At 41.1% G+C, this 27760-nt stretch overlaps 1 protein-coding gene across 3 annotated transcripts in view; it reads left to right on the top strand.

Annotated features, from left to right (window-relative positions):
• Positions 1 to 21170, top strand: part of MKLN1 (muskelin 1) — a 512658-nt gene extending 491488 nt beyond the window's left edge. For all 3 annotated transcript variants that reach the window (XM_053716396.1, XM_053716397.1, XM_053716398.1), the window contains 2 exons: positions 4900 to 4954; positions 11251 to 21170. In XM_053716396.1, the coding sequence (XP_053572371.1) occupies positions 4900 to 4954; positions 11251 to 11372 (177 nt within the window). In that variant the 3' untranslated portion in view covers positions 11373 to 21170. The remainder of the gene's footprint in view (positions 1 to 4899; positions 4955 to 11250) is intronic.
• The last annotated feature ends 6590 nt before the right edge of the window (positions 21171 to 27760 follow it).

The following is a 27760-nucleotide window of genomic DNA, read 5'->3' as shown; positions in this document are numbered from 1 at the left end:
GCATAGATGTCATCTTATTCACCAGGTTCCACCTCAGATCTTCAATTATGCATGTTGAGACAGTGGAACGGTGATTATTCAGATCTATCACAGCTGATATCCCTAGATGCTCGTACTCTGAACTCCTTCTCTTGGTGAATTCGTCTGGAGCAACTATTCATGGGGACATCCTTCTTGAGACCGTCCTGGGAGATTGTGACCACGGACGCCAGTCTGTCAGGATGGAGAGCTGTTTAGGGTGCCAGGATGGCACAAGGACAGTGGTCCAGGGAAGAGTCTCTCCTTCCGATCAACATCCTAGAACTACGAGCAATCTACAATGTTCTGAAGGCTTGGCCTTCTCTGGGGTCGGTCAGTTTCATCAGATTCCAGACCGACAACATTACCTTGGTGGCTTACATCAACCATCAGGGGGTACAAGGAGCTCCCTCACGATGAGGGAGGTGTCTCGGATTCTGGAGTGGGCGGAGTCCCACAACTGCTCGCTCTCAGCGCTTCACATTCCGGGTGTGGACAACTGGGAAGCGGACTTTCTCAGCAGACAGTCCTTCCATTCGGGGGAGTGTTTGCGGAGATTTGTCACAGATGGGGAACGTCGGAGATAGAGCGGGTCGAGGTCCATGGATCCCCAGGCAGAGCTGATAGATGCCTTAGTGGTTCCTTGGGAATTCAGCCTAGCTTACATTTTTCCTCCGTTACCACTTCTACCTCATATAGTGGCACACATTAAACAGGAGCGGGCCTCTGCTATTCTGATTGCTCCTTCATGGCCGCGGAGGACGTGGTTTGCGGATCTGGTGAGGATGTCATCCTCTCCGCCGTGGAGGTTACTCTGTCGCAGGGAACTGCTGTCACAGGGCCCCTTTCAGCATCAAAATCTAGATTCTCTGAGGCTGACTGCGTGGAGATTGAACGCCTAGTCTTAGTCAAGAGAGGCTTTTCTGAAAGTGTGATTGACTCTAGTTTAGGCAAAGAAGCCAGTCACTCGTCGCATCTACCATAAGGTGGGTAGGACTTGTCCTTGTGTGAGAAGCATGTATTTTCTTGGCATAAGGTGAAGGTATCCAGCATTCTGTCCTTTCTCCAGGATGGCTTGGAGAAGGGTCTTGCCGCTAGTTTTTTAAAGGGACAGATTTATCAGTCTTGTTGCATAGGAGACTCGCTGAGCTCCCTGACATCCAATCTTTTGTTCAGTTTCTGTCTAGAATCAGACCTGTCTTTAGGCAGTCTGCTCCGCCTTGGAGCTTAAACTTAAGGTCCTTAATGTTTTGCAGAGGGTTCCGTTTGAACCTATGCATTCCATAGACATTAAGGTTTGTCCTGGAAGTTTCTCTTCCTGTTGGCTATTGCATCGGCACGCAAAGTATCTGAGCTAGCTGCCTTGCAATGTGACCATCCTTATCTGGTGTTTCATGCGGATAAGGCTGTACTGCGCACTGGGTTGGGATTTCTCCCGAAAGGTGGTGCCTAACCGTAACATCAATCAGGAAATAATTGTTCCTTCTTTGTGTCCCAACCCTCCTCCTTCGAAGGAGAGGTTACTTCATAACCTGGATCTGGTTCGTGCCTTGAAGTTTTATCTTCAGGCTTTTAAGGATTTCAGACAGTCTACATCTCTTTTTGTGTTGTATTCTGGGAAGGGCAAAGGGCCTCTGCTACTTCTTTGTCTTTTTGGTTGAGGAGTATGATTCGCTTGGCTTATGAGACAGCGGGACATAAGCCTCCTCAGAGGATCACGACTCATTCAACTAGAGATGTGGCTTTGTCTTGGGCCTTCAAGAATGAGGCCTCTATGGAGCAAATTTGTAAGGCGGCTACCTGGTCCTCCTTACACACTTTTACAAAGTTTTACAAGTTTGACGTTTTTGTTTCTGCGGAGGCTGTGGTGCCCTCTGATTAGGGTTTGCCTTTTTACCCTCCCGGTTTCATTCAGTGTCCTCTAGAGCTTGGGTATATGTTCTCAACAGTAATGAATGAAGCCGTGGACTCTCCTCCCCTTTAGATGGAAAACATAAATTATGCTTACCTGATAAATTTCATTTCCATCGAGGGGAGGAGAGTCTCCTGTGGGCGGACCTTAATTGAATACTGTTCTGGCATCATTTATACCCTGATATTTCTCCTACTGTTCCTGGTTCCCTCGACAGATTGACTGGGGGATGAGGGAAGTGGAGAAGGTATTTAAGCCTTTGGCTGGGGTGTCTTTGCCTCCTCCTGGTGGCCAGGTTCTTAATTCCCAACAGTAATGAATGAAGCCGTGGACTCTCCTCCCCTCGATGGAAATGAAATTATCAGGTAAGCATAATTTGTTTTTCATTTTATAGTAGTAAATGTTAAAAACACATTTAGCCTTCATGTGAAAATAGGCGATTACCACAATGGACTATAATGTAACGGCGTAATAGCCTTTTATGATCTCCATTCTCATAGATTTTTTGGTAGGCGCTATTTGTATTGGTTAATACAGAACTGTGGCCATTTAATACATTCACATACTACAAAAACAAAATAGGAGAAAAGAGATTTTAAGTAATACAGCTCCTTTCTATAATTTAACTACTTAAGGTCAATTTTTTTTTTTGTATATAATTTAATTTTTCACCACATCCAAAAGAAATTCGAGTAAACATAATTCCTGTTGTCTTTTATGGTGAACGTCGGCACTAATTCCATAGGTTGAGCGGGAATGCATCAAACCGCACAATCAGACCTTAGTGTGTACATCTGCAGTCACGGTACCTAAGGGAACAGTGATCATTGTAAAAATTCCCATTGTTTTCTATGCGATACACAAGTGTGATTGGTCTAATGGAAACGTACCTTTTTGACAAATGAACGTACTATTGGACTTATTTGAAGATAATGCTTAAAATTTGAAATATCTGGTTAGCATAAGGGAGAAATTATGCGCCCAAAAAAGTAAGTGACCGATTGGAATTGAGGTCCTGCTTTTCGGTTGGTCATGGTTTTATTTAAAGGGACAGTCAAGTCCAAAAATCTTTAATGACTTCTAATAGGACATGTCATTTTAAACAACTTTACAATTTTTGCTTTGTTCTCTTGATATTCTTAGTTGAAAGCTAAACCTAGGTGGTTCATATGTTTATTTCTTAGACCTTGAAGACCGCATCTAATCTAAATGCATTTTGACAGTTCACCACTAGAGGGCTTTAGTTCATATGTTTCATATAGATAACATTGAGCTCATGCATGTGAAGTGACCTAGGAGTGAGCACTGATTGGCTAAAAGGCAAGTCTGTCAAAAGAACTGAAATAAGGGGGCAGTCTGCAGAGGCTTAGATACAAGATAATCACAGAGATAAAATGTGTATTATTATAACTGTATTAGTTATGCAAAACTGAGGAATTTGTATTAAAGGGATTATCTATCTTTTAAAACAACAAAAATTCTGGTGTTGACTGTCCCTTTAAATTTCAGAAAGTCCCAGATGATTTTATGATTTTTTTTGGATTTGAGAAAGGCCCATGTTATGAGCAAAACACATTATCCTTTTATTTATTTATTTTTTATTTTTTTTCCTTTTGGCAGCTCTGATGGGGTGTCCCCACCGACTAATTATTCCAGCTAATGACCAAGAAAGTGCAGCCAGTTTGTGTCTCACAGTTTTTTCCCCTTCTTTTGACTTGACCTTGCCACCTCAGAGGACTCCTCTGAAGGGAGGTAGAAACTTTTGTGTTTTTATGGTTTTGACTTTGGCTCCATTGGGAGTTGGTTCAGAATTTCTCACTTAAAGAGTATATCACTAATGATATTCATCAATTTTAATCTAGCGACTAAAAAGTTAGGTTGAAAAGGATAGTTTAGTGTCCCCAGCAAGGTCTCCATTTCCTTCTCCCTTTTTCTGCTGTTTAATGTTGAAATTGTCGGAAAAACATTAAAGGGACATGAAACCCAAATTTAAACAACTTTCTAGTTTACTTCTATTATCTAATTTGTTTCATTCTCTTGGTATCATTTGTTGGAGCAGCAATGCACTACTGGTTTCTAACTGAACACATGGGTGAGCCAATGACAATGGGTATATATATATGCAGTCACCAATCAGCAGCTTGAACCTAGGTTCTTTGCTGCTCCTGAGCTTGCCAAGATAAACCTTTCAGCAAAGGATAACGAGAAGAATGCAAATTAAATAATAGAAGTAAATTGGAAAGTTATTTATAATTGTTTTCTCTATCTAAGCCATGAAAGAAAAATGTTAGGTTTTATGTCCCTTTAAAGGGACAGTAAACCTTTAAAATAATGTTATATAATTCTGCACATAGTGCAGAATTATATAACATTATATTAGCCAAACATTATAAAACATAATATACCCTATTAATTTAAAAAAAAAACCCACTGTTTTACAGACCCGCTCTCTGTACTCTGCTGATCGGGTCTGTTATATTTGCTCAGCGCATCGGGCCAGCTGTATAGTCACAGCCCGGCCCGACCGCGCCATAAGACTAAGTGCAGCTCGCTTCTGCTGTCAGACAGAGCAGGAGCGAGCTGCATTAATCTTATGGCGCGGTCGGGCCGGGCTGTGACTATACAGCTGGCCCGATGCGCTGAGCACATATAACAGACCCGATCAGCAGAGTACAGAGAGCGGGTCTGTAGAACAGCGTTTTTAAAAAAAAAAAAATGAATAGGGTACATTATGTTTTATAATGTTTGGCTAATATAATGTTATATAATTCTGCACTATGTGCAGAATTATATAACATTATTTTTAAAGTTTACGGACACTTTAAGTTTACAAGCAATTAAGGGAAATAAAATTAGATTTTGAGTATACTTAACCTGTCTAAGATTTTTTTATACCTTATATTTCACACGATTGGTGCGTTTGTATTGGAGCAACAAATCCTTTGTATAACTCTGCTTTCATTTTTTAGTTTCAGCTTCTTCCATCTGCACTTTTCAAATCAAGCAAAGATCTGACTCCTCTGGGTAAGTTTACAAATGCTCATACGATCAATGAAAACTAAATATTGGACAAGCAAAACCAAAATAAAATAGTGTTAACAGAAATATGCAGGTAAATGTATTATTAATCTTAGGTCATTTGCCTGTTATTTAGGTTTGCTCTGCATCACTTCAATGCTGTGTAAGCAGTTCACACTGTGCCTAGCTTATGCTTTCCTAAACATTTAATAGGCAAAATTCTCTTATGTCATTTGCTGGACAATCATTCCTAAAGCAATACATGGGTTTGACACCCTTACTTTCTAATCCAGTGTGTTTGGTTGGAAATCGTCATGAATAGTGACCCAGGTAGGCATTTGCCTTGACATGATCATATTCTGGCCAAATGCTGTAACACACTCTTCATTTCCTTCCTAAGTCAGGGAGAGTCCACGACTTCATTCATAACTGTTGGGAATATCAACACCTGGCCACCAGAAGGAGGCAAAGACACCCCAGTCAAAGGCTATAAATATACCTCCCACTTCCCCCATCCCATCAGTCATTCTTTGCCTTTCGTCACTAGAGGAGGATGGCCGAGAAAATTTTAGAAGAGGATAGTCCTTTAATGGGTATTTCCCCTTCAAAAGCGGACTGGGGTATTGGAGTAACCATTTAAATCTCTTAGTGAGAGTAGTGGTGATTGTTAGATCCAGATGTGTCAGGGAACATTCTCTGTAAAGACATCTACACTGCTTATCCTTTTCTACACTCGGGTCCCTGTCAGAGGAAAGAGAAATCTGTCGCACCTTGACTCTGTGTGCGCTCTACAGCAGGGATACTGAGGGGTAAGTCCCTTTTTTTTTTTTTTTTTTTTTTTTATCATAGGGGATGTGCTAACTCTCCTAGGGGGATATGTGGATTGAGTCAATGTGACGACCGTTAACCTTCTGAGGGATCTGAGGACAAGACCCCCATAGTTGAGGTCATTATTTAGAACATTTGTGGAGACATGTGCTGCTTAGCTCCTTAACTTGTGAAGGGTTGTTTTTTTTTTGACTCGGGGGTCCCTCATGGCAGATAGAAGCAGGATTGTTTTTTTACTTTTTATTAGCGCTGCACAGTTAATTTTGTTTGTGCGCTTGGACTGGTAGTGGGGGCGGGCTAAACTTGCGCCCCATTTGACCGGCTTCATTTCCTCCTTCCTAGCGATCGCTGAGCCATTTGCTTTTCTCATAGAGCTCTGTCCTGGTCTCAGATTGGGAGAGTACACTCTGCTTCAACTAGATTAAGCTAATGGGAGGTGGTGAGTAACTCAGCTGGGGGGGGGGGGGTAGAGGTGCCTTTTGTATTTTGTGGTCCTTGTTTTTTTTTCAAAAGCTGTATTGAGAACGTTCCTTGCTATGGAGGACTCTGATGTTAACCCTTCTGAGGGTTTTTCATCTGCGATTACTATTTCAAATAATTGTCTTTATTGCGAGGAGACCATGGTTTGCCCTCCTGTACAATTTTGTTCCATCTGCCTAGGGGTTATTTTAACATCTAAAAAAGGGGATAGAAATGTTATGCCTCCTTTTAAGTTAACCCCATCTGAGCCTTCCACCTCTCAGGACTCTGTTGTCCAGGAGATGCCTTTCCTCACTCCTTAACCCAGATTTAACCCTAACTCAGAAGCAGTTTCCCACGGCTCACCCTTGCCTCCTGCTGGAGGTTTTTTTTTCCCAGCAGATCTTTCCTCACAATTGCAATCTGCTGTATCGGTGGCCCTAAGTGCCTAACCTATCTCTGGGAAGCGTTAGAGAAAGGTCAAGCATAGTCCTGCAGATTTGGCAGACATTCCTTCTCTCCAGTAAGAAATGTCTAACCTTTCTAATTTTTCTTAGGATGAGCTAACCTCAGTCGCATCAGAGGGTGAACTCTCAGAAGCAGAGACTTCGGAAGTTAAGGCCCCTGCCTCTGAGGAATCAAATTTAAGATTTCAAAATAAACATCTCTGTTTCCTTTTAAAGGAGGAGTTAGCTACTTTGGCGGTTCCAGGGGCTAAGCTTACGGAGGAACCTCAGATTCCTAAACTAGATAGGGTCTATGAAGAAAAGAAGGCCCCTGAGACCTTTCCAGTCTCAGTCCACATGGCGAGAATTATCAAGAGTGAACTTTTAAGACATTCCCAGTTCCTGACTCCCATCTGAATCTGGGGAGGTCCATTCCTAAGGTAGATGGAGCCATTTCTACTCACACAAATCGTACTACTATCCCTTTGGAGGACAGCTCTTCCTTTAGGGATCCTATGGATAAAAAATTGGAGAGCTAATTAAGAAGAATGTTCCAACATATGGGATTTCTTTTCTAACCGGCAGCTGCAGTGTCTTATAGTTGTGACTCCTTGTCAGATTTAATTGAGGTCGAATCCTCTCTGGAGGAGATTCAGGACAGGATCAAGGCTCTAAGAATAGCCAATTCCTTTATCTGTTACGCTAATATGCAGATTGTTCGCCTGAATGTCAAAGCTTCAGGGTGTGCGGTCCTAGCACACAGGGCCCTTTGGTTGAAGTCTTGGTCAGCCGATATTGTCTCCAAATCCAGGCTTCTTTACTTACCTTTTAAAGGGAAGGTTTTAATTGGCCCTGGACTGGATTCCATCATTTCCACCGTTACAGGGGGGGGGAAGAGATCTTTAATAATAAGAAGGATAAGAAAGCGAGACCCAAGGGTTGTCAGTCAGCTAATTTTCGTTCCTTTCAGTCTGACAAGAACCAGCAGACCCAATCTGCCTCCATGCCTGAGCAGTCCAAGGGTACTTGGAAGCCTTCCCAGTCTTGGAACAAATTCAAACAATCCAAGAAGCCCGCTGATAATAAATTGGCATGAAGGGGCGGCCCCGATCCGGGATCGGATCAGTTAGGGGGCAGATTGTCTCTTTTCTCAGAGGTCTGGGTGCAGGATGTTCAAGATCATTGGGTGTTAGACGTTGTATCCCAGGGATACAAGATGGGATTCAAATCTCATCCAGAGGCAGATTTATCCTCTCAAGACCAGAGAAGAGATTAGTCTTCCTACATTGTGTTCGGGATCTTTCCTCAGGAGTAATCGTCCCGGTGCTTGCTTCACAAAGGGGTCTAGGCTTTTACTAAAATCTTTTTGTGGTTCCCAAGAAAGAGGGCACTTTCCACCCAATCCTAGACTTGAAATGTTTAAATATGTTTCTCAGGGTTCCCTCCTTCAAAATGGAGACTATCAGGTCCATTCTTCCCTTAATTCAGGAAGGACAGTTCATGACTACGATAGACCTAAAGGATGCATACCTTCATGTCCCGATCCACAGGGACCATTTCCAGTTCCTGAGGTTTGCTTTTCTGGACCAACACTTCCAGTTCATAGCACTTCCATTTGGCTTAGCTACTGCTCCCAGAATATTTACAAAGGTTCTGGGAGCTCTTCTAGTTGTGGCCAGATTTCTGGGTATCGATGTGGCTCTTTACCTGGACAATATCTTGGTTCAGGCTCCATCTTTTCCTTTGGCAAGAGATCATTCAGACTCACTACTGAGTCTCGTTTGGTCTCGTGGATGGAAGATAAATCTCGAAAAGAGTTCTCTGGCTCCCTCTACCAGGGTGGTTTTTCTGGGTACAATCATCGACTCAGTATTCATGAGGATCTTTCTGACAGATGATCAGAGACGTTCCAAGTTAGCTACGGCTTTGCCTTTCCCTCCAATCCACCCCAAATTCCATTTGCCCGCTTCCATCTCAGACCTCTACAACTATGCATGCTGAGACAATGGAACGAAGATCACTTAAACCTGTCAACAGATTGTCCTAGACAGCCAGACGAGAGACTCTCTCTTGGTGGCTCTGTCAGGATCACCTGTCTCTAGGCACTTGCTTCTTGAGACTGTCCTGGGAGATTGTGACTATGGATGCCAGCCTTTCAGGCTGGGGAGCTGTCTGGGGTCCCAGGATGGCTCAGGGGACATGGTCCCGAGAAGAATCTTCTCTTCAGATCAATATTCTAGATCTCCAGGCGATTCTCAATTCTCTAAGGGCATGGTCCCAGCTCAGTTCTACCCGGTTTATCAGATTTAAATCGGACAATATAACTTTGGTCGCTTACATCAACCATCAGGGAGGAACAAGAAGATCCTTAGCGATGAGGAAAGTGTCCCAAATTCTTCAATGGGCGGAAGTCCACGACTGCTGTCTCTCAGTGGTCCACATTCCAGGGGTGGAGAACTGGGTAGCGGACTTCCTCAACAGACAATCCTTTCACCCGGGAGAAAGGTCTCTCCACCCAAGGTGTTTTCAGAGAGAGCCCTCAGATAGGGGCTTCCGGAAATAGATCTCATTGCCTCTCGTGTCAATACCAAGCTACCCAGGTACAGGACGAGATTGAGGGCTCCTCAGGCAGAGTTAGTAGACGCGTCAGCGGTTCCCTGGAGGTTCAGGCTCGTATATCTTTTTCCTCCATTGACTCTTGTGTAGTGGCTCGTATCAAGCAGGAGAGGGCCAGTGTGATTCTAATAGCTCCCTTATGACTGTGAAGGACCTGGTTTGCAGATCTAGTGAGGATGTCCTCCTACCCTCCCTGGAGGTTACTTTATTGGAAGGACCTTCTTATGCAGGGCCCGTTCCTACATCAGAATCTAGATTCTCTACATTTTGACTGCTTGGAACTTGAAAGCTTAGTCTTAGCCAAGAGGGGCTTCTCTGATAAAGTCAGATACTTTAATCCAGACTCAGAGGTTAGTAACTAGGCGCATTCACCATAAGGTTTGGCGGACTTATCTTCATTGGTGTGAGGAACGTGGTATTCCATGGCACAAGGTTAATGGTTTCTGTTCTTTTGTCCTTTATCCAAGATGGTTTAGAGAAAGGCTTATCTGCCAGTTCTCTGAAGGGTCAGGTATCGGCCCTATCGGTTTTACTACATAGGAGATTAGCATATTTCCCGTAGTACAGTCCTTTGTTAAAGCCCTGGTCAGAATCAGACCAGTGTTCAGACCTGTTGCTCCTCCTTGGAGCCTCGACCTTGTTCTTCGTGTTTTGCAACAAGCTCCGTTTGAACCCATGCATACTGTTAATCTCAAACTTTTGTCCTGGAGGGTTCTGTTTTTGTTGGCTATTGCTTCGGCTCGCAGAGTCTGAGATTTCTGCGTTAGAATGTGATCCCCCTTACCTTATGTTCCATGCTGATAAGGCTGTTTTACATACGAAGTTAGGTTTTCTACCCAAGGTGGTCTCAGATCGCAGCATCATTCAAGAGATTGTGGTTCCTTCTCTTTGTCCTAAACCATCCTCATCTAAGGAGCGTTTACTCCACAATTTGGATGTGGTTCGTGCCTTAAAATTCTACCTTCAAGCTACTAAGGATTTCAGACAATCCTCATCCTTGTTCGTTCTCTATGCTCGCAAGCACAAGGGCCAATAGGCCACTGCAACTTCATTGCCTTTTTGGTTGAGGGGTATCATACGCTTAGCTTATGAGACAGTGGAGCAGCAGCCTCCTGAGAGAATTACGACTCATTCCACTAGAGCAGTTGCTTCCTCCTGGACTTTAAAAATGAAGCCTCTATGATCAGATTTGTAAGGCTGCTACCTGGTCCTACTTGCATACTTTTTCTAAATTCTATAAATTACATGTTTTCGCTTATGCTGAAGCAGCTCTTGGGAGAAAGGTGTTACAGGCTGTGGTGCCCTCAGATTAGGGTCCGACTTTCTTTTCTTTTTGTTCCTCCTGTTTATTCATCAGTGGCCTCCGGAGCTTGTGTATTGGTTCCCAACCATTATGAATGACGTTGTGGACTCTACCTGCCAAGGGAAGGAAAACAAAATTTATGTAGTTAGAGTCCATGACCCCGCCCGTGTTATTTTTTCTTCTGGCTCCTCTATCCCCTAATGTTTCTCCTGCTTTTCCTTGTTATCTCGGCCGAATTACTGGGGGGGATGGGGGAAGTGGGAGGGATATTTATAGCCTTTGGCCTTGGGTCTGTCTGCCTCCTCCGGGTGGCCAGGTGTTGATATTCCCAACAGTTATTAATGAAGTCGTGGACTCTCCGTGCCAGGAAGGAAAGGAATTTATCTAGTAAGTATACATTTTGTTTTTCTGTTTTTAAACTAGCTGTATGCATCAGATTGAGTGAATGCCATCCATTATGTGTTATCTGTCTGTGTAATATATTGGTATACAGTAGTGTTCCTTGATTAAGCCAGATGCAGAGTGATAGAGAATGATGTAAGGGGCATATAGTAGATATATTCAACCCCCCTCCCCTAAAATATATGTAATTTTACTATACCTTCAATCAAGACACTCACCACCTTTAATTATCTTTGTTCTACTGACAGGTTTTTCCGATGTCGATCACACATATGCCCAGAGGACACAGCTCTTTGACACTCTGGTCAATTTCTTCCCTGATAGCATGACCCCTCCCAAAGGCAATCTGGTTGACCTTATTACGTTATGAAGAGCAGAATGGACTAGATAAACAGAATGTCTACACTGATGATTTGCTTTTTTTGTTTTGTTTTTTTAAATTGGCACTGGCGGAGGATTGATGGAATGCAATAAATACATAAGAGGACTTGATGCAAATATGCAAGGCTTGAAGTGGATTCCCCTTTCTATAAAATATGGCTGAAAGCTTTTGAAAGCTCATTTCATTATGAAAAAAATATCCTTTTTGGTTTTTATTATTTAACATGCCAGCGCGTGCCTAGGTGTGTGTTTCGCTTTAGTGAAAATTTTGCCCTTTTTTTTGGCCCTAAGGGATAAAAATGGACCTTGATTTCTTGTAACTAAATATGACAAAAATGTTACATTTTTATCCAGCCAAAGTATTTTAAAAGGGGGTTCACACGTTGTAAAACATATTACGATTATTCCTGAGTGACCACAAGAATTTGGTTGTTCAGAAAGCTTTAAAAGAAGAAAGTATGGTCTGGGAAAGTTTTAAACAAACCATCTGTACAGCTACTGTATTTTCTGTATAAAGAATGTGAAATATAAATATACTTTTTTCATTATGAGGTTTAATAGCCTTTACATTTGAATTAAGTCATGGCTTAAAAGAATTGGAGGGATAAACCAAATGTAATTAGTTTTATTTTCTTCTGCTAATAGCTTATTTATTCACAAAATTTGTCTTTCACGCATTTTGCACCTACCATGTTAGTACTTGATTTATAGTGGAAATGGTTGCCAGGTAATATGTAAGTGAAGGCCTTTAATCTGGAATAATTTATGAACTATTTGTATAGGTGTCATAGAAAATGAGAAGACTTTCCTTTCTCAGCTGATCGGAAGGTCTACTAGAGTAAATGTCAGAAACCAAATCTTATTGGACATATAGAGCAAATTAGCATCTATAAATTATTATATATACAGTTTGCTGTATTAACCACAGTAAAGTTCTGCACTGATATATTGCTGTGATGCTTCCATTCCTTTTTGTAAATGTCCTATTTTTTTTCATAGATTGAAATGAACTTGCAAATATAATCTTGTAGTTGCCTTTTGTTGTGACTATTCTTCACAAGTCAAATGGCATTAGGTGTGCGCTTTATTGGATATAGGTAATTAATAGATCTCCCCAATTAGTGCATATTTGCCATTTACAATTTTGATGGAGCAATATAATATAATGTAGTCAATCTAACATATATATTATGTTTACATTATTAATAATCTGTGATTGGGCCCTTTCACACAGTTGGAGTGTTGGCATTGGACAAAGTAGACTTGTGGGAATGTTACTGAGATGCTGAAGGTACTGCAGACTGAGATCATAGACACTAATGTGTGTGTGAAATGTTTCCCAAAAACTAGACTTGCTTAAAAGAAATTATCAGAGTTAATATTAGTATTGAATAATGTTACATCTTATTAGGTGCAGAAGCACTGATCTAAAAGTATATATATACAAAGGAATCAGTGGATGGGTGTGAATTATATTAAGTTTCTCCTGTTAAGTGTAGTCAGTCCACGGGTCATCCATTACTTATGGGATTATATCTCCTCCCTAACAGGAAGTGCAAGAGGATCACCCAAGCAGAGCTGCTATATAGCTCCTCCCCTCTACGTCATATCCAGTCATTCTCTTGCACCTAACTAATAGATAGGATGTGTGAGAGGAGTGTGGTTATTAAATTTAGTTTTTATTTCTTCAATCAAAAGTTTGTTGTTTTAAACAGCACCGGAGTGTGTTGTTTCTTCTCAGGCAGTATTAGAAGAAGAATCTACCTGAGTTTGTGTATGATCTTAGCGGACGTAACTAAGATCCATTTGCTGTTCTCGGCCATTCTGAGGAGCGAGGTAACTTCAGAACAGGGGACAGCGGGCAGGGTTCACCTGCAAAGAGGTATGTTGCAGTATATTATTTTCTAAGGAATGGAATTGACTGAGAAAATACTGCTAATACCAATATAATGTAAGTACAGCCTTAAATGCAGTAGTAGCAACTGGTATCAGGCTGTTATGTATGTATGTTGGCACTAAAGTATTTCTGGGGAATGGCACTTCACTTAGAAAATACGGTATACATATAACTTATAGCCTTTCTGCAGTGATAGCGACTAGCAACAGGCTTTTATTATCATTTCATATATTTAAAACGTTTACTGGCAGGTTAATCGTTTTTCTCTCTGAGGTACTTGGTGAAAAATTTATGGGCATTATTTTCCACTTGGCTGTCGTTTATTTTGAATAAAATCAGTTTACTGAGCTTCCCCACTGCTGTATTATGAGTGGGAGGGGCCTATTTTGGCGCTTTTACTACGCATTAAAAATTCAGTCACAGTCTTCCTTATTCTCCCTGCATGATCCAGGACGTCTCTACAGAGCTCAGGGGTCTCCAAAACTAGTTTGAGGGAGGTAATCACTCACAGCAGACCTGTGAGACTGTGCTTTGACTGTGATAAAAACTTATTTATTTTATTTGTTATTCGTTTTTTGGCATTAAGGGGTTAATAATCCATTTGCTAATGGGTGCAATCCTTTGCTAAATTAATGCATTTCATGTGAAAAATTGATTGCTATAACTAAACCGGTTCATTGTTATCTCAATGTGACAGTTTTTTTTGTGTGCTTCTTAAAGGCACAGTAACGTTTTTTATATTGCTTGTAAATTCATTTGAAAAGTATTTTCCAAGCTTGCTAGTCTAATTGCTAGTTTGTTTAAACATGTCTGACACAGAGGAATCTCTTTGTGCAATATGTTCAAAGGCCAATGTGGAGCCCAATAGAAATTTATGTACTAATTGCATTGATGCTACTTTAAATAAAAGCCAATCTGTACATGTTAAGATAAATTCACCAGACAACGAGGGGGAAGTTATGCCGACTAACTTGCCTCACGTGTCAGTACCTGCATCTCCCGCTCAGGAGGTGCGTGATATTGTAACGCCAAGTACATCAGGGCGGCCATTACAAATCACTTTACAAGACATGGCTAATGTTATGACTGAAGTTTTATCTAAATTGCCAGAACTTAGGGGTAAACGAGACCACTCTGGGGTGAGAACAGAGTGCGCTGATAATGCTAGGGCCATGTCTGATACTGCGTCACAATTTGCAGAACATGAAGACGGAGAGCTTCATTCTGTGGGTGACGGATCTGATCCAAATAAACTGGATTCAGACATTTCAAATTTTAAATTTAAGCTTGAGAACCTCCGTGTATTACTAGGGGAGGTGTTAGCGGCTCTGAATGATTGTAACACGGTTGCAATCCCAGAGAAAATATGTAGGTTGGATAAATATTTTGCGGTACCGACGTGTACTGACGTTTTTCCTATACCTAAGAGACTTACTGAAATTGTTAACAAGGAGTGGGATAGACCCGGTGTGCCTTTCTCACCCCCTCCTATATTCAGAAAAATGCCATAAGTCCCGTGTGGCGGCGTCTATTGGAAACAAACGGTCCCTAAGGTGGAGGGAGCAGTTTCTACTTTAGCTAAGCGTACCACTATACCGGTGGAGGATAGCTGTGCCTTTTCAGATCCAATGGATAAAAAGTTAGAGGGTTACCTTAAGAAAATGTTTGTTCAACAAGGTTTTATATTGCAACCCCTTGCATGCATTGCGCCTGTCACGGCTGCAGCGGCATTCTGGTTTGAGTCTCTGGAAGAGACCCTTGACACAGCTCCATTGGATGAGATTACACACAAGCTTAAAGCCCTTAAGCTAGCTAATTCATTTATTTCTGATGCCGTAGTACATTTAACTAAACTTACGGCTAAGAATTCCGGATTCGCCATTCAGGCGCGCAGAGCGCTGTGGCTTAAATCCTGGTCAGCTGATGTGACTTCTAAATCTAAATTGCTTAACATACCTTTCAAGGGGCAGACATTATTCGGGCCCGGTTTGAAAGAAATTATCGCTGACATTACGAGAGGTAAGGGCCATGCCCTGCCTCAAGACAGAGCCAAACCAAGGGCTAGACAGTCTAATTTTCGTGCCTTTCGTAACTTCAAGGCAGGAGCAGCATCAACTTCCTCTGCTCCAAAACAGGAAGGAACTGTTGCTCGCTACAGACAGGGCTGGAAACCTAACCAGACCTGGAACAAGGGCAAGCAGGCCAGAAAACCTGCTGCTGCCCCTAAGACAGCATGAAGTGAGGGCCCCCAATCCGGAAACGGATCTAGTAGGGGGCAGACTTTCTCTCTTCGCCCAGGCTTGGGCAAGAGATGTCCAGGATCCCTGGGCGTTGGAGATCATATCTCAGGGATATCTTCTGGACTTCAAAACTTCTCCTCCAAAAGGGAGATTTCATCTTTCAAGGTTGTCAACAAACCAGATAAAGAAAGAGGCGTTTCTACGCTGTGTACAAGATCTTTTACTAATGGGAGTGATCCACCCGGTTCCGCGGTCGGAACACGGACAAGGGTTTTACTCAAATCTGTTTGTGGTTCCCAAGAAAGAAGGAACCTTCAGACCAATATTGGATTTAAAGATCCTAAACAAATTCCTAAGAGTTCCATCGTTCAAAATGGAAACTATTCGGACAATCTTACCCATGATCCAAAGGGGTCAATACATGACCACAGTGGATTTAAAGGATGCCTACCTTCACATACCGATTCACAAAGATCATTACCGGTATCTAAGGTTTGCCTTCCTAGACAGGCATTACCAGTTTGTAGCTCTTCCCTTCGGGTTAGCTACTGCTCCAAGAATCTTTACAAAGGTTCTGGGTTCTCTTCTGGCGGTACTAAGACCGCGAGGAATATCGGTAGCTCCGTACCTAGACGACATTCTGATACAAGCGTCAAGTTTCCAAACTGCCAAGTCTCATACAGAGTTAGTACTGGCATTTCTAAGGTCACATGGGTGGAAAGTGAACGAAGAAAAGAGTTCTCTATTGCTACTCACAAAACTCACAAGAGTTCCCTTCTTAGGGACTCTTATAGATTCTGTAGAAATGAGAGAGGTCAGGTTAACAAAACTTCTAAATGCTTGCCGGGTCCTTCATTCCATTCCACACCCGTCAGTGGCTCAATGCATGGAGGTAATCGGCTTAATGGTAGCGGCAATGGACATAGTACCCTTTGCACGCCTGCATCTCAGACCACTGCAATTGTGCATGCTAAGTCAGTGGAATGGGGATTACTCAGATTTGTCCCCTATGCTGAATCTGGATCAAGAGACCAGAGATTCTCTTCTATGGTGGCTCTCTCGGCCACATCTATCCAAGGGGATGCCCTTCAGCAGGCCAGATTGGACGATTGTAACAACAGACGCCAGCCTGATAGGTTGGGGCGCTGTCTGGAATTCCCTGAAGACTCAGGGATCTTGGACTCAGGAGGAGAGTCTCCTTCCCATAAATATTCTGGAATTAAGAGCAGTTTTCAATTCCCTTTTGGCTTGGCCTCAGTTAGCAACTCTGAGGTTCATCAGGTTTCAGTCGGACAACATCACGACTGTGGCTTACATCAACCATCAGGGAGGGACAAGGAGTTCCCTAGCAATGATGGAAGTCTCAAAGATAATTCACTGGGCAGAGTCTCACTCTTGCCACCTGTCAGTGATCCACATCCCAGGCGTGGAGAACTGGGAAGCGGATTATCTAAGTCGCCAGACTTTTCATCCGGGGGAGTGGGAACTTCATCCGGAGGTCTTTGCCCAAATACTTCGGCGTTGGGGCAAACCAGATCTGGATCTCATGGCGTCTCGCCAGAACGCCAAACTTCCTTATTACGGATCCAGGTCCAGAGACCCGGGAGCGGTTCTGATAGATGCTCTGACAGCACCTTGGGTCTTCAACATGGCTTGTGTGTTTCCACCCTTCCCGATGCTTCCTCGATTGATTGCCAGGATCAAACAGGAGAGAGCATCGGTGAATAGCGCCTGCGTGGCCACGCAGGACCTGGTATGCAGATCTAGTGGACATGTCGTCCTGTCCACCATGGTCTCTACCTCTGAGACAGGACCTTCTGGTGCAGGGTCCTTTCAAACATCCAAATCTAATTTCTCTGAGGCTGACTGCATGGAGATTGAACGCTTGATTCTATCAAAGCGTGGATTCTCGGAGTCAGTGATTGATACCTTGATACAGGCTAGGAAGCCTGTTACCAGGAAAATTTACCATAAAATATGGCGCAAATACTTGCATTGGTGCGAATCCAAGAGTTACTCATGGAGTAAGGTTAGGATTCCTAGGATATTGTCTTTTCTACAAGAAGGTTTAGAAAAGGGTTTATCCGCTAGTTCGTTAAAGGGACAGATCTCAGCTTTGTCCATCCTTTTACACAAACGTCTGTCAGAAGTTCCAGACGTTCAGGCTTTTTGTCAGGCTTTGGCCAGGATTAAGCCTGTGTTTAAAACTGTTGCTCCACCATGGAGCTTAAACTTAGTTCTTAACGTTTTACAGGGTGTTCTGTTTGAACCCCTTCATTCCATTGATATCAAGCTGTTATCTTGGAAAGTTCTGTTTTTAATGGCTATTTCCTCGGCTCGAAGAGTCTCTGAGTTATCTGCCTTACATTGTGATTCTCCTTATCTGATTTTCCATTCAGACAAGGTAGTTCTGCGTACTAAACCTGGGTTCTTACCTAAGGTAGTCACTAACAGGAATATCAATCAAGAGATTGTTGTTCCTTCATTGTGCCCTAATCCTTCCTCAAAGAAGGAACGACTTCTGCACAATCTGGACGTTGTCCGTGCCCTGAAATTTTATTTACAGGCAACTAAAGATTTTCGACAAACTTCTTCCCTGTTTGTCGTTTATTCTGGACAGAGGAGAGGTCAAAAGGCTTCGGCTACCTCTCTCTCCTTCTGGCTTCGTAGTATAATACGTTTAGCCTATGAGACTGCTGGACAGCAGCCTCCTGAAAGAATTACAGCTCATTCTACCAGAGCTGTGGCTTCCACTTGGGCCTTTAAAAATGAGGCCTCTGTTGAACAGATTTGCAAGGCTGCAACTTGGTCTTCACTTCACACTTTTTCCAAATTTTACAAATTTGACACTTTTGCTTCTTCGGAGGCTGTTTTTGGGAGAAAGGTTCTTCAGGCAGTGGTTCCTTCCGTATAAAGATCCTGCCTGTCCCTCCCGTCATCCGTGTACTTTTAGCTTTGGTATTGGTATCCCATAAGTAATGGATGACCCGTGGACTGACTACACTTAACAGGAGAAAACATAATTTATTCTTACCTGATAAATTCCTTTCTCCTGTAGTGTAGTCAGTCCACGGCCCGCCCTGTTTTTTATGGCAGGTCTAATTTTTAAATTATACTCCAGTCACCACTGCACCCTATAGTTTCTCCTTTCTTCTGGTTCTTATAGTTTCTTCCTTTCGTTTGGTTTTCGGTCGAATAACTGGATATGACGTAGAGGGGAGGAGCTATATAGCAGCTCTGCTTGGGTGATCCTCTTGCACTTCCTGTTAGGGAGGAGATATAATCCCATAAGTAATGGATGACCCGTGGACTGACTACACTACAGGAGAAAGGAATTTATCAGGTAAGCATAAATTTTGTTTTTATGTGGTATCATCTATCTTAATATTTTGCATTTTGATTCTTGGTGCTAGAAGGCTTGGAACGTTGTTGTAAGCAACTTGTTAAACCCAGAGACATCTAGTAGGTTAATTAAGCTACAGTGATTCCGAAAATAAACTAATAACCATCTATTTATCTTAGCAAGAAAGCACTATACAGTTTTTAAGATAAATGTTTAATTCATAGCACTTTAATTCTTCAACACAAGTCTTCCTAGTTTTCATAGAGCTGAAAGGTCAAAGCAGAAAAAAGATGATCGAGACATAGAACAGTTTACTTTGCCTTAATTTTTGTTCAGATCTTAGCAGAGCAGTTTTGTTTTTAGCTACATATATGTAGTCACTTTTAGCCTCCTTTTTGTGAAATGTACATGATATGCTTTGTGTTCAGTTGCAGGTAACCTGTTTCAACCAAGTCATAATTACATAGCATCACTGTGAACTATCATAGATAGTAATGGTGTTTTTTAAGCTTGTTTGAATCTTTGCCTTAATGAACATCTTCCACTATGCTGTGAATGGCTGCGTACCCCAACACCACCATGTCCAATGCCCATTTATCTTATTCAGGCACAAGCATCTTTGTTGTAGTCATTTAACCAAATAAGATATGGTGCAGGCTTCATAAATTTTGCCTATGTTAGGCCAAAAGGCTGAGTTTTGAAAAAATAAATCTTTGCAGTTTATAAAATAAAGTGGCATAGTCTGCTGGTCATTGGTTCATATGTTTGTCATTTTTTTTATTTGCAAGGTTGTATATGTGCATCTTAATATTTTCCAGAGTTTCATCGTTCTAGATATTCGCTTAGAATTAGCGACACTACATTTAACAAATTCATGCTAGACTGATTATGAAGATTTATTTTTTATCATTGCTAGAACCCCGGAAAAGTACTGCTTCAGTATAGATTTTAAACCAAAAAGTACATTAAGGCTGAAGTATAAAGTGGAATTTTACCATTGATTATTCTTAATGTGGGCTAGCAAGGTTCTGCTTTGTATAAGATTCTAAACCACTAGCCAACAAATGCATTTAGTAGCTTATAACTATACAATAGACCTATTAATCTGAAAACACTGATCTCTCTTAAAACTGGCCAAATTACTACAATTTTCTAAAGCTAATATAGATTTCGCTGTAATGAAGATGTTAATGTATACTTTAATGGACTTAAAATAGTTCATAAATGCTGTATACTTAATAGATTGATGTGTCTTTACCTTGTGTACAAAACCTGTGTATTTACATTTAAAAATGTCCGATTTGTTGATTTTTGTTTTAATTTAATTCCCATTGATTTATCTAGAATCCGGACACTGCAGCCCAAATAAAGCAGTAAAAATTACTTGGAAATCTTCCAACAGGTAGATTAGAGATGCCTAAGCTCTGAGCTTTTAAATTTTATGTCCTGAATTTTAGCGAACATGTTTATATTAGGGAGTGTGATCAGATGCTGAACAAGTTTTGCTGGAGTGTGGTGCTAGTATTCACCCCTGGTGAGACTGGAGGAGAACAGAGAACTGCATGTAAAAATGTGTAGGGTTATGCAATTACATTTCATGCAAAAATGTGATTTTATTTGTCACAGAGCACTTTTCCAGGTTTTGTGTTTATAGTTTAAAATGATGCCCCAGCTCTGTAACAAATGGCTGGTGTTACATGAGGTTGATATTAGTATTAAAGTGAAATAACATAGCCTTGCCTGCTATTTCCTACCTTTGTATACAGACTGGTTACTTAATCCAAGTTGCTGGGCAATATTGATGGGCTAGTGAACTGATTTAATAGGTCTTTTGAAAGGCATTATTGGCTTTAAACTAGATCACCACTACTAGATACTATCTATGAAACTTGCAGACTTTCACTACGTAATAGAATGTTTTTTTGGAAGTCAACTGCCGGAAAAACCTTATTGGTATTTTATTTTTCAGGTAATTTATATTGATTTTAAATCATTTTTCTGGGAGTGTTGTTCTTTAGTCATTGTCTCATGTGAATTCAACATTGCCAGAGAGATCCATTATTTGTATATGATCTGATAAAATGATTGGTATAAAATTGTTCATACCATAAAGGTATCACCAGCCTGCTGTACTCTTGATGATTTCTCCAATAACAATAATTCACATCATTGTTCCTTTAAACTTCATAATTCGATCTGATGCTGCAAATGTGTACAATATGTTTTGCCCATTTTACTAGACTCATTCATCCGGCTTGTTCCATTCTTCAGATGTGCAAAATAAACAATGTACATAATTTTCTTAAACTCTGGTTTTGTCTTTTTTTTATCGTATATAACTAGTAGTTTAAAAAATAAAACTGAAATACAAATTTAAAAAAATAAGAAAATGTGGTGTTTCAGGTGAGTAATGATTTGTCACCTAAAAATGAGCAACAGAGAAACACAGGAACTGGATAGTGAAAACAATCTTATTAATGCCACATTGTAGCTTTTAATTCAGTAGAAACAGCCTATCATTGCCACATTGCAGCTGATGTTTTCAGTAGAAACAACCTATCATTGCCTCATTGTAGCTGATTAATTCAGCAGCAGCACCCTACCATTGCCACATGGTAGTTGTTGAATTTAGTAGGAACAGGCTATCATTGCCACAGTGTAGCTGATTAATTCAAGAGGAACAGCCTATCATTGCCTCAGTGTAGCTGATGAATTCCGTCCCATTGCCACAGTGATGCTGATGTAGGAACAGCATATCGTCACATTGTAGCTTATTCAGTAGGGACAGCCAATCATTGGCCACTGTAGCTAATTAATTTGGTAAGAACAGCCTATCCTTGCCCTAGTGAATATAATTATTTTATTTTTAAAATATATACTTAGTGCTGCGGAATCTGTTAGCGCTCTACTAATAGCTGATTATATTTAAAAAAGCCTCTAGCCAGAATGTAAATATCAGAGGTTTCTTTCTAATGGTAGTGGTAGTCCACAAATCCTTACTCTTGGGAATTACTTCACCTCACCACCAGGAGGCGACAGACGCCCTACACCAGAGCTTTCAAGTGTCCGTCCCAGTAGTAGTTTGCCTTGTCAAGGAGAGGGCAAGGATGAGAGGTGATCTGCATATTGAAGACATTTTATTGAATTATTTTTCCCCTCAATGGAATGTTCCTAGAAGAGAGGGTCAGGAAGATACATCTAATACATTATAAATCTCTTCTGTAGAGATTTTGCTTACAACAAGCCATAAATGTCGATGGGTAGTTCCTATGCTGCCTCCTGTATGGCCCAGGCGCATGTACTTTCCTGTAAAGGCTCCTAAACTTTAAGTTAGAGCACAGGATGCATGCTCGTGGTTTTTTACCTTGTTCAGAGCAATGGAGTGGGAATTGTACCCAGGTCTGTGTTATCCCACTGGCTGTGTATGTGGGTGCTTGGAAGTGCTTAGTTAGTGTTGTGGCCCATGTACAGCACATGCTAAGTCTCAGTTAAAGATAGGAATGACGGGGGGCGTGTCCGTGCAGCTTTCTGGATAAGACGCATCTTCTGAGAGCTCTGGTAGAATACCCAATAATCCACTGATTATTGTACTTTAACAGAAAGAATTATACAAAGAAACTATCTCCTCACTACTAGTTGCTTTATCGCTGTATATCTTTGCTGTTTATATGACACCGAGATCGCAGATCGGAAAGACAAGACCTAAGGCAGCGGCCTACTACTAGGTAACATTCCCCCCCCCCGGGAGAACCGGGTTAACAGTGCAGTCAGATAAAACCTGACATACTGAATCTATTATACATCAGCTGCTCCCAACCACACTCAACATCTGAAATCACAGACCTCTTTCTAAAAAGTGGCTTCCGGACTGACAGCATTGGGTCGTGAGGGTGTCGCAAAAATGGCGGACATATCGGAAGCTATGGTGCAGCTGACCACAGATGAAAGATTCGCCAGGCTGGAGACTATATAGCAGAGAATCATACAAAAATGCTAGAAGCTGCGGATCTACCAACCCAGTATGTGCGTGAAGGGAATTATGAGCAGCACATTGCAACACACGAGGAGGAATGGCATAACCCAGGTGCCGACTGCACAGATGCAGCTAGATTGCCATTTGCTCACTCAGCTGGCGCAGTAGAACTTACTTGTGAAGGGGCAGCCCCTCATATCTGGCAAGACCCCTCTTACATAAACCCCTCAGCCCACTCTGACAACTTGGAACCGGGGCTCATCACTTCCTCATCGCAAAGCGTACAAGGGAGATTAAAAGATGCCATGACTGTTACAGCCCGCTCCCATTGAGGAGCTGCATGTTTTTTCAAAACCCCCTTGCTCACTGCGGGCTGTGAGATGGAAGCATCTATCACCCAACGTGAGGGTAATCTCAGGAACTAACCTAGCAATGGCCTCTGGGACATTCGTTTTAGCTAACTTAGAAGGCTGGACTTTCAAAACCGGGTATGGGCAGGCGGGAGATCCGCTCTGTAAAGCAATTTATCTTGGGCACCAGGTACTGATCGGTTCATCCACTATCACGCCAAAACTGCAAGCAGAGGCTAGCAGGAGAAGTGTTGACACTCCAGTGCGATCTCAATATAAATTAAAGACTGCACGCTACAAACACATCACATTGGAAACGATTATATCTCATTCCCTGCCAAATGCCTATAAAAAAGAGCTGGACAGTGGGGGTTAATCCTTAAAAGTTACTATATAACATAACCATTTAATGTGCAAATTGTTTACTCAGACTTCAAACGTTTCTCTTACTTTCACAATCTGAATTTCCTGTTGTGTTAATTTAAATCTCAAAATGTCCACTTATATAACACGTTGCAGAGCAGACTCACTCTGCAATTTAACTTGCGGGCTTTACTAATTAGCCACATAGTCTCAATGTACCTCCCTATATAACAGCTCACATTAGTACACAGTGAATATAAATTACCCCCAGAATATCTCCCAGGCTATATTACTTTAATGGTTAATACAAGAACAGATTCTTTGCATAACATGCCCCATAACTATATGGAAATCAACCCATGTCTACATATTACAAATCCCCACAAGTGGCTAACACCCCTTTTTTTTTCACTACAGTCTGATCACTCAGCTGCCTTGTTCAACTGTCACTTATGATAATCCAGTATGCAACCACGCTGACAGAGATGTGGTTTGGGAGCGATCTTATATTTGTTTTTCCCTTATCTTAAAATCCCTTTGTTTAAAAGAATGCTTATGTACTAGTAATCAAAAAGTGATTGCGAAAGACTTTTTAAGGGACCAGAAAGAGGACAGTTTGTTTACAAGTGCATTATCACATCGGGTGAAATTACGCCTTATGTAATCTATCTTATGTACCCTGTTTATTCATTATGTATGTCCTATCAAAAATAAATAAATAAATAAAAAAAAAGATAGGAATGACACGTTACTGCAGTCGGTGTGTGTGCTTTTACTTATCTGGGAAGTGTTTATTATGCACAGAGTATGGCCCTTCAAACACTTCTTGGGTTTTTTCAGTTGCTCAGTGCTCTGAAACTGGTATTGTTCTTCAGGCATACTGAGGAAGTGGCGTTTTTTCTCCAGCTGGAGCGGGAAATAGTTGTGCTCATTCTCCTGTGGCAAGGAAGGAGTTAAAAAAAAATCCTGCAACAGGAGAGCGCCTGGCACATTCCCTACCTCTTCTCAATGGAGCAGTACAAGCAGTGGACACAGCACTCCTAACACAGCGCCATTGTTGCTTCCTCTGTGGAGTATTCAGGAGGAGTTAAGACCCTACACCAGAGCACAGTGGGGGGTGCTAGGGGATATTTAGCATATATTACATCTGTTACTTTGCCATGTATAAAACTGGGTATGCAGACCGGCAAGATCGATGGTCGTATGAAAGAGAGCTCCGTGCATTAAGCAACCATAAATGCCTCAAGATTGATGAAAATTAGGTGAACTTTCTCTACAAAAGGCTTAAATCCCGGGAGAAGCTCTGGACTTGCCTAAGATCCGCTCACAAGCTGGAAGACTTCCGTGTGCAATATTGCTAACTCGGGAAGGGCCATGGAGAGAGACGGAGAAACGCCATCCTAGATTCAAGAACTCCCGGCAAGAAAATTGATACGGACAAGGAGATCAGGCAAGGGTCTTTCCATACTAATATAAACATAGCAAACAGATTCCTAAACAATATAGTAAAAACAGAGGCGATAATATAAATATAAGAAAAATAAGCAGTTTATTACAGCTGGGCCCCATATGTACACAATATGACACGGGACCACAAATATAGCTACACTCATGCTGACATGTGGAGGAAAAATGCTAGGCACTGTAAAATGTGACAAGTTTGTCTCGGGGTATCAGAACAGCATATCACATAACAGGTTTGCTATTTTATATAAAAGGCTTGACGATCAGCTATATATGAAAGTGATCCGGTGCTCTGCTTATAGAAGTATGTAAAGGGAGACAATTCATTTCACTATTGCCAGTACAAAGGATACCTGCAAAGACTTTTCAATTATATCTCAGAAGGCGAGGAGGAGATCGAATTCCCTATGGATAGATATCATAGGGCCCTCAGGCCTGTTCCCAAAGACCAAGCTCCACCTCGTGATATCATCATAAAGTTTTCCAGCTATAAGGATAAAGAAAATCTTTTATCAGCAGCTAGGAAGAAATACCCTATATCTTTTGAGGGGCGTTCAATATCGTTCTTTGCAGACCTTAGTCCTATGATGCTGACCAAACGTAGAGAAGCCATATTTCTTACTACTCATCTCCAGGAACTGGGAATCCAATACAGATGGGGGTTACCATTTAGTTTAAGGGTTGCCAAAGGAAATGTTCTGGCAATATACAAATCTCCAGAAGATGTTGAACAATTTTGCTCCTCATTGCGCATTCCTTGCCCTGCACTCCCCAAGCTTAGAGAGTTGAACGAAGATATCAGAGATCCGCCGGAGGATAGGTGAAGGCAATTTCACCCTAGCTGGGATAAGGTAGCTAGGAAGAGGAAAAACAAAGAGCCTAATGCTAGAACCTCAAAACCTTGAGAAGTAACAGAACCCACTTGAATTTTCTTTAAATTGACTGTGGTATATCAACATTCAATAGGACTGGAAAGATAAGGTTAAGTCTGTATTTCCTATAATTAAAAAAAGGAATTATATGCTGGTTTTAGATATATACCTATAGTTAAATAAAAAGGTATGGTCATCTTACCCTGAGAAAATGAATCAAACTAGTTAAAATGTAGAGAATAAATGAAGTATGTATAATAGTTATATTTGTTCACCTAATAGGATTATATAAAATTTGTTAGGTTGCTTACAACGCATTAACGAGAGATACGACCCTCTCTCAAACAGGATTTTCCTGCTACTACGGTAATATTTTACATGCATAAAATGCATCAATGGTTTTTTAATGTTTGTTGTAATTTTTGTTGACATTGTTTTTCTTGTTGCTTTTGGTTATAGAAGTCCTACTGATGCAGTAAAAATCCAGACTCTAATCCTCCTGTCATCTTTCAAATTCTTTTCCCTATCTCTTTTCAAGTGGGCCAACACAGCTTTACACACACAATTAGATGGTCATGAGTAGTCTTCAGCTAAAAATAATTGCACAGAATGTAATATTTATTCAGGAAACCCACTTTCCTAGGAACAACCCACCCCAATTCCATAATAGGGATTACCCAATAGGTTATTTCGCCTCCCACGCGAAAAAACGAAATGGTATCGGAATTATATTTAGTAGGAAAACACAGCTCCACCAAAGAGTAGAAGATATGGAGGGGAGGTGGCTTATCTTGGTGGGCATTCTACATAATAGATTGACTACATTAGTAAATGTCTCTGCTCCACACACCATAAAAATCTAAATTCTACCAAACTCTCACTAATAGAATACTGAAGTTCAAAAAGATGCTTTGATACTAGCGGGGAATTTAAATGTGGCATTAGAGCCAAAGTTAGACTGTTCTATAGGTAGGGGTTCAGTCCCACTCACCACAATCAGTAAAATAAGCGAGAATCTACTCAACTTGTCCCTAATTGATATATGGCGAACAAAACACCCTTGTCAAAGAAATTTCACAATTGACTCCTACTCACATCAAAATTATTTGTGTATTGACTACGTTTTCGTAGATCAACTTATTTATAGTTTAGTGGCCAACACAGATATTGAAGCAGTAAGCTGGTCTGATCATGCTTCAGTTGATGCTAAATTAAATTGGACAGCTCGGACACCTCCTTTTGTGTGGAGATTGGACGAGAGACTGCTTAAAAAATATATATATATATTGGAAAAGGTTATGACTGCTTTACGTGAATACTTTAGTCTTAACACATGTGATCACTCTTCTCCCCCAATAATATGGGAAGCGCATAAAGCAGTTTTATGGGGGGAATTTATTAAACAGAAAGCTATTCTAAAGAAACAATACTTAACACAATATGCAACAGCTACTAAACTACTACAATTAGTGGTTTCATTACATAAACAAAACCTGCGTGACCTAAAACTTAGTAAACAACTCCAAATTGCTAGGGGAAATCTTAATCACGTTATTTATAAAGAAGCGCAGGATAGAGCATTTTTTCTTAGGAAACTATATTTCTTGGAATCTAATAAGGCGGGAACAATGTTGGCAAGGTTATTGCAGGCAAAAAGAATGAAAATATATATATATATAAATATATATATATATATAAATAAATTAAAAGACCCTACAGGGAATTTTATACAAGATTCCTGAGGTATAGTTGATCAATTTAGAACCTTTTATGAAAAATTGTATAATCTTCAACGGCCTGTGACGGCAATGGATCCCGATATAATATCCACATATCTTAGTGAAATAGATCTTCCAACAATACCATCTGATATTG

Source organism: Bombina bombina, chromosome 6 (genome assembly GCF_027579735.1).
Source record: "Bombina bombina isolate aBomBom1 chromosome 6, aBomBom1.pri, whole genome shotgun sequence".
NCBI lineage: Eukaryota > Metazoa > Chordata > Amphibia > Anura > Bombinatoridae > Bombina > Bombina bombina.
This window is presented reverse-complemented; position numbering and strand designations above follow the sequence as displayed.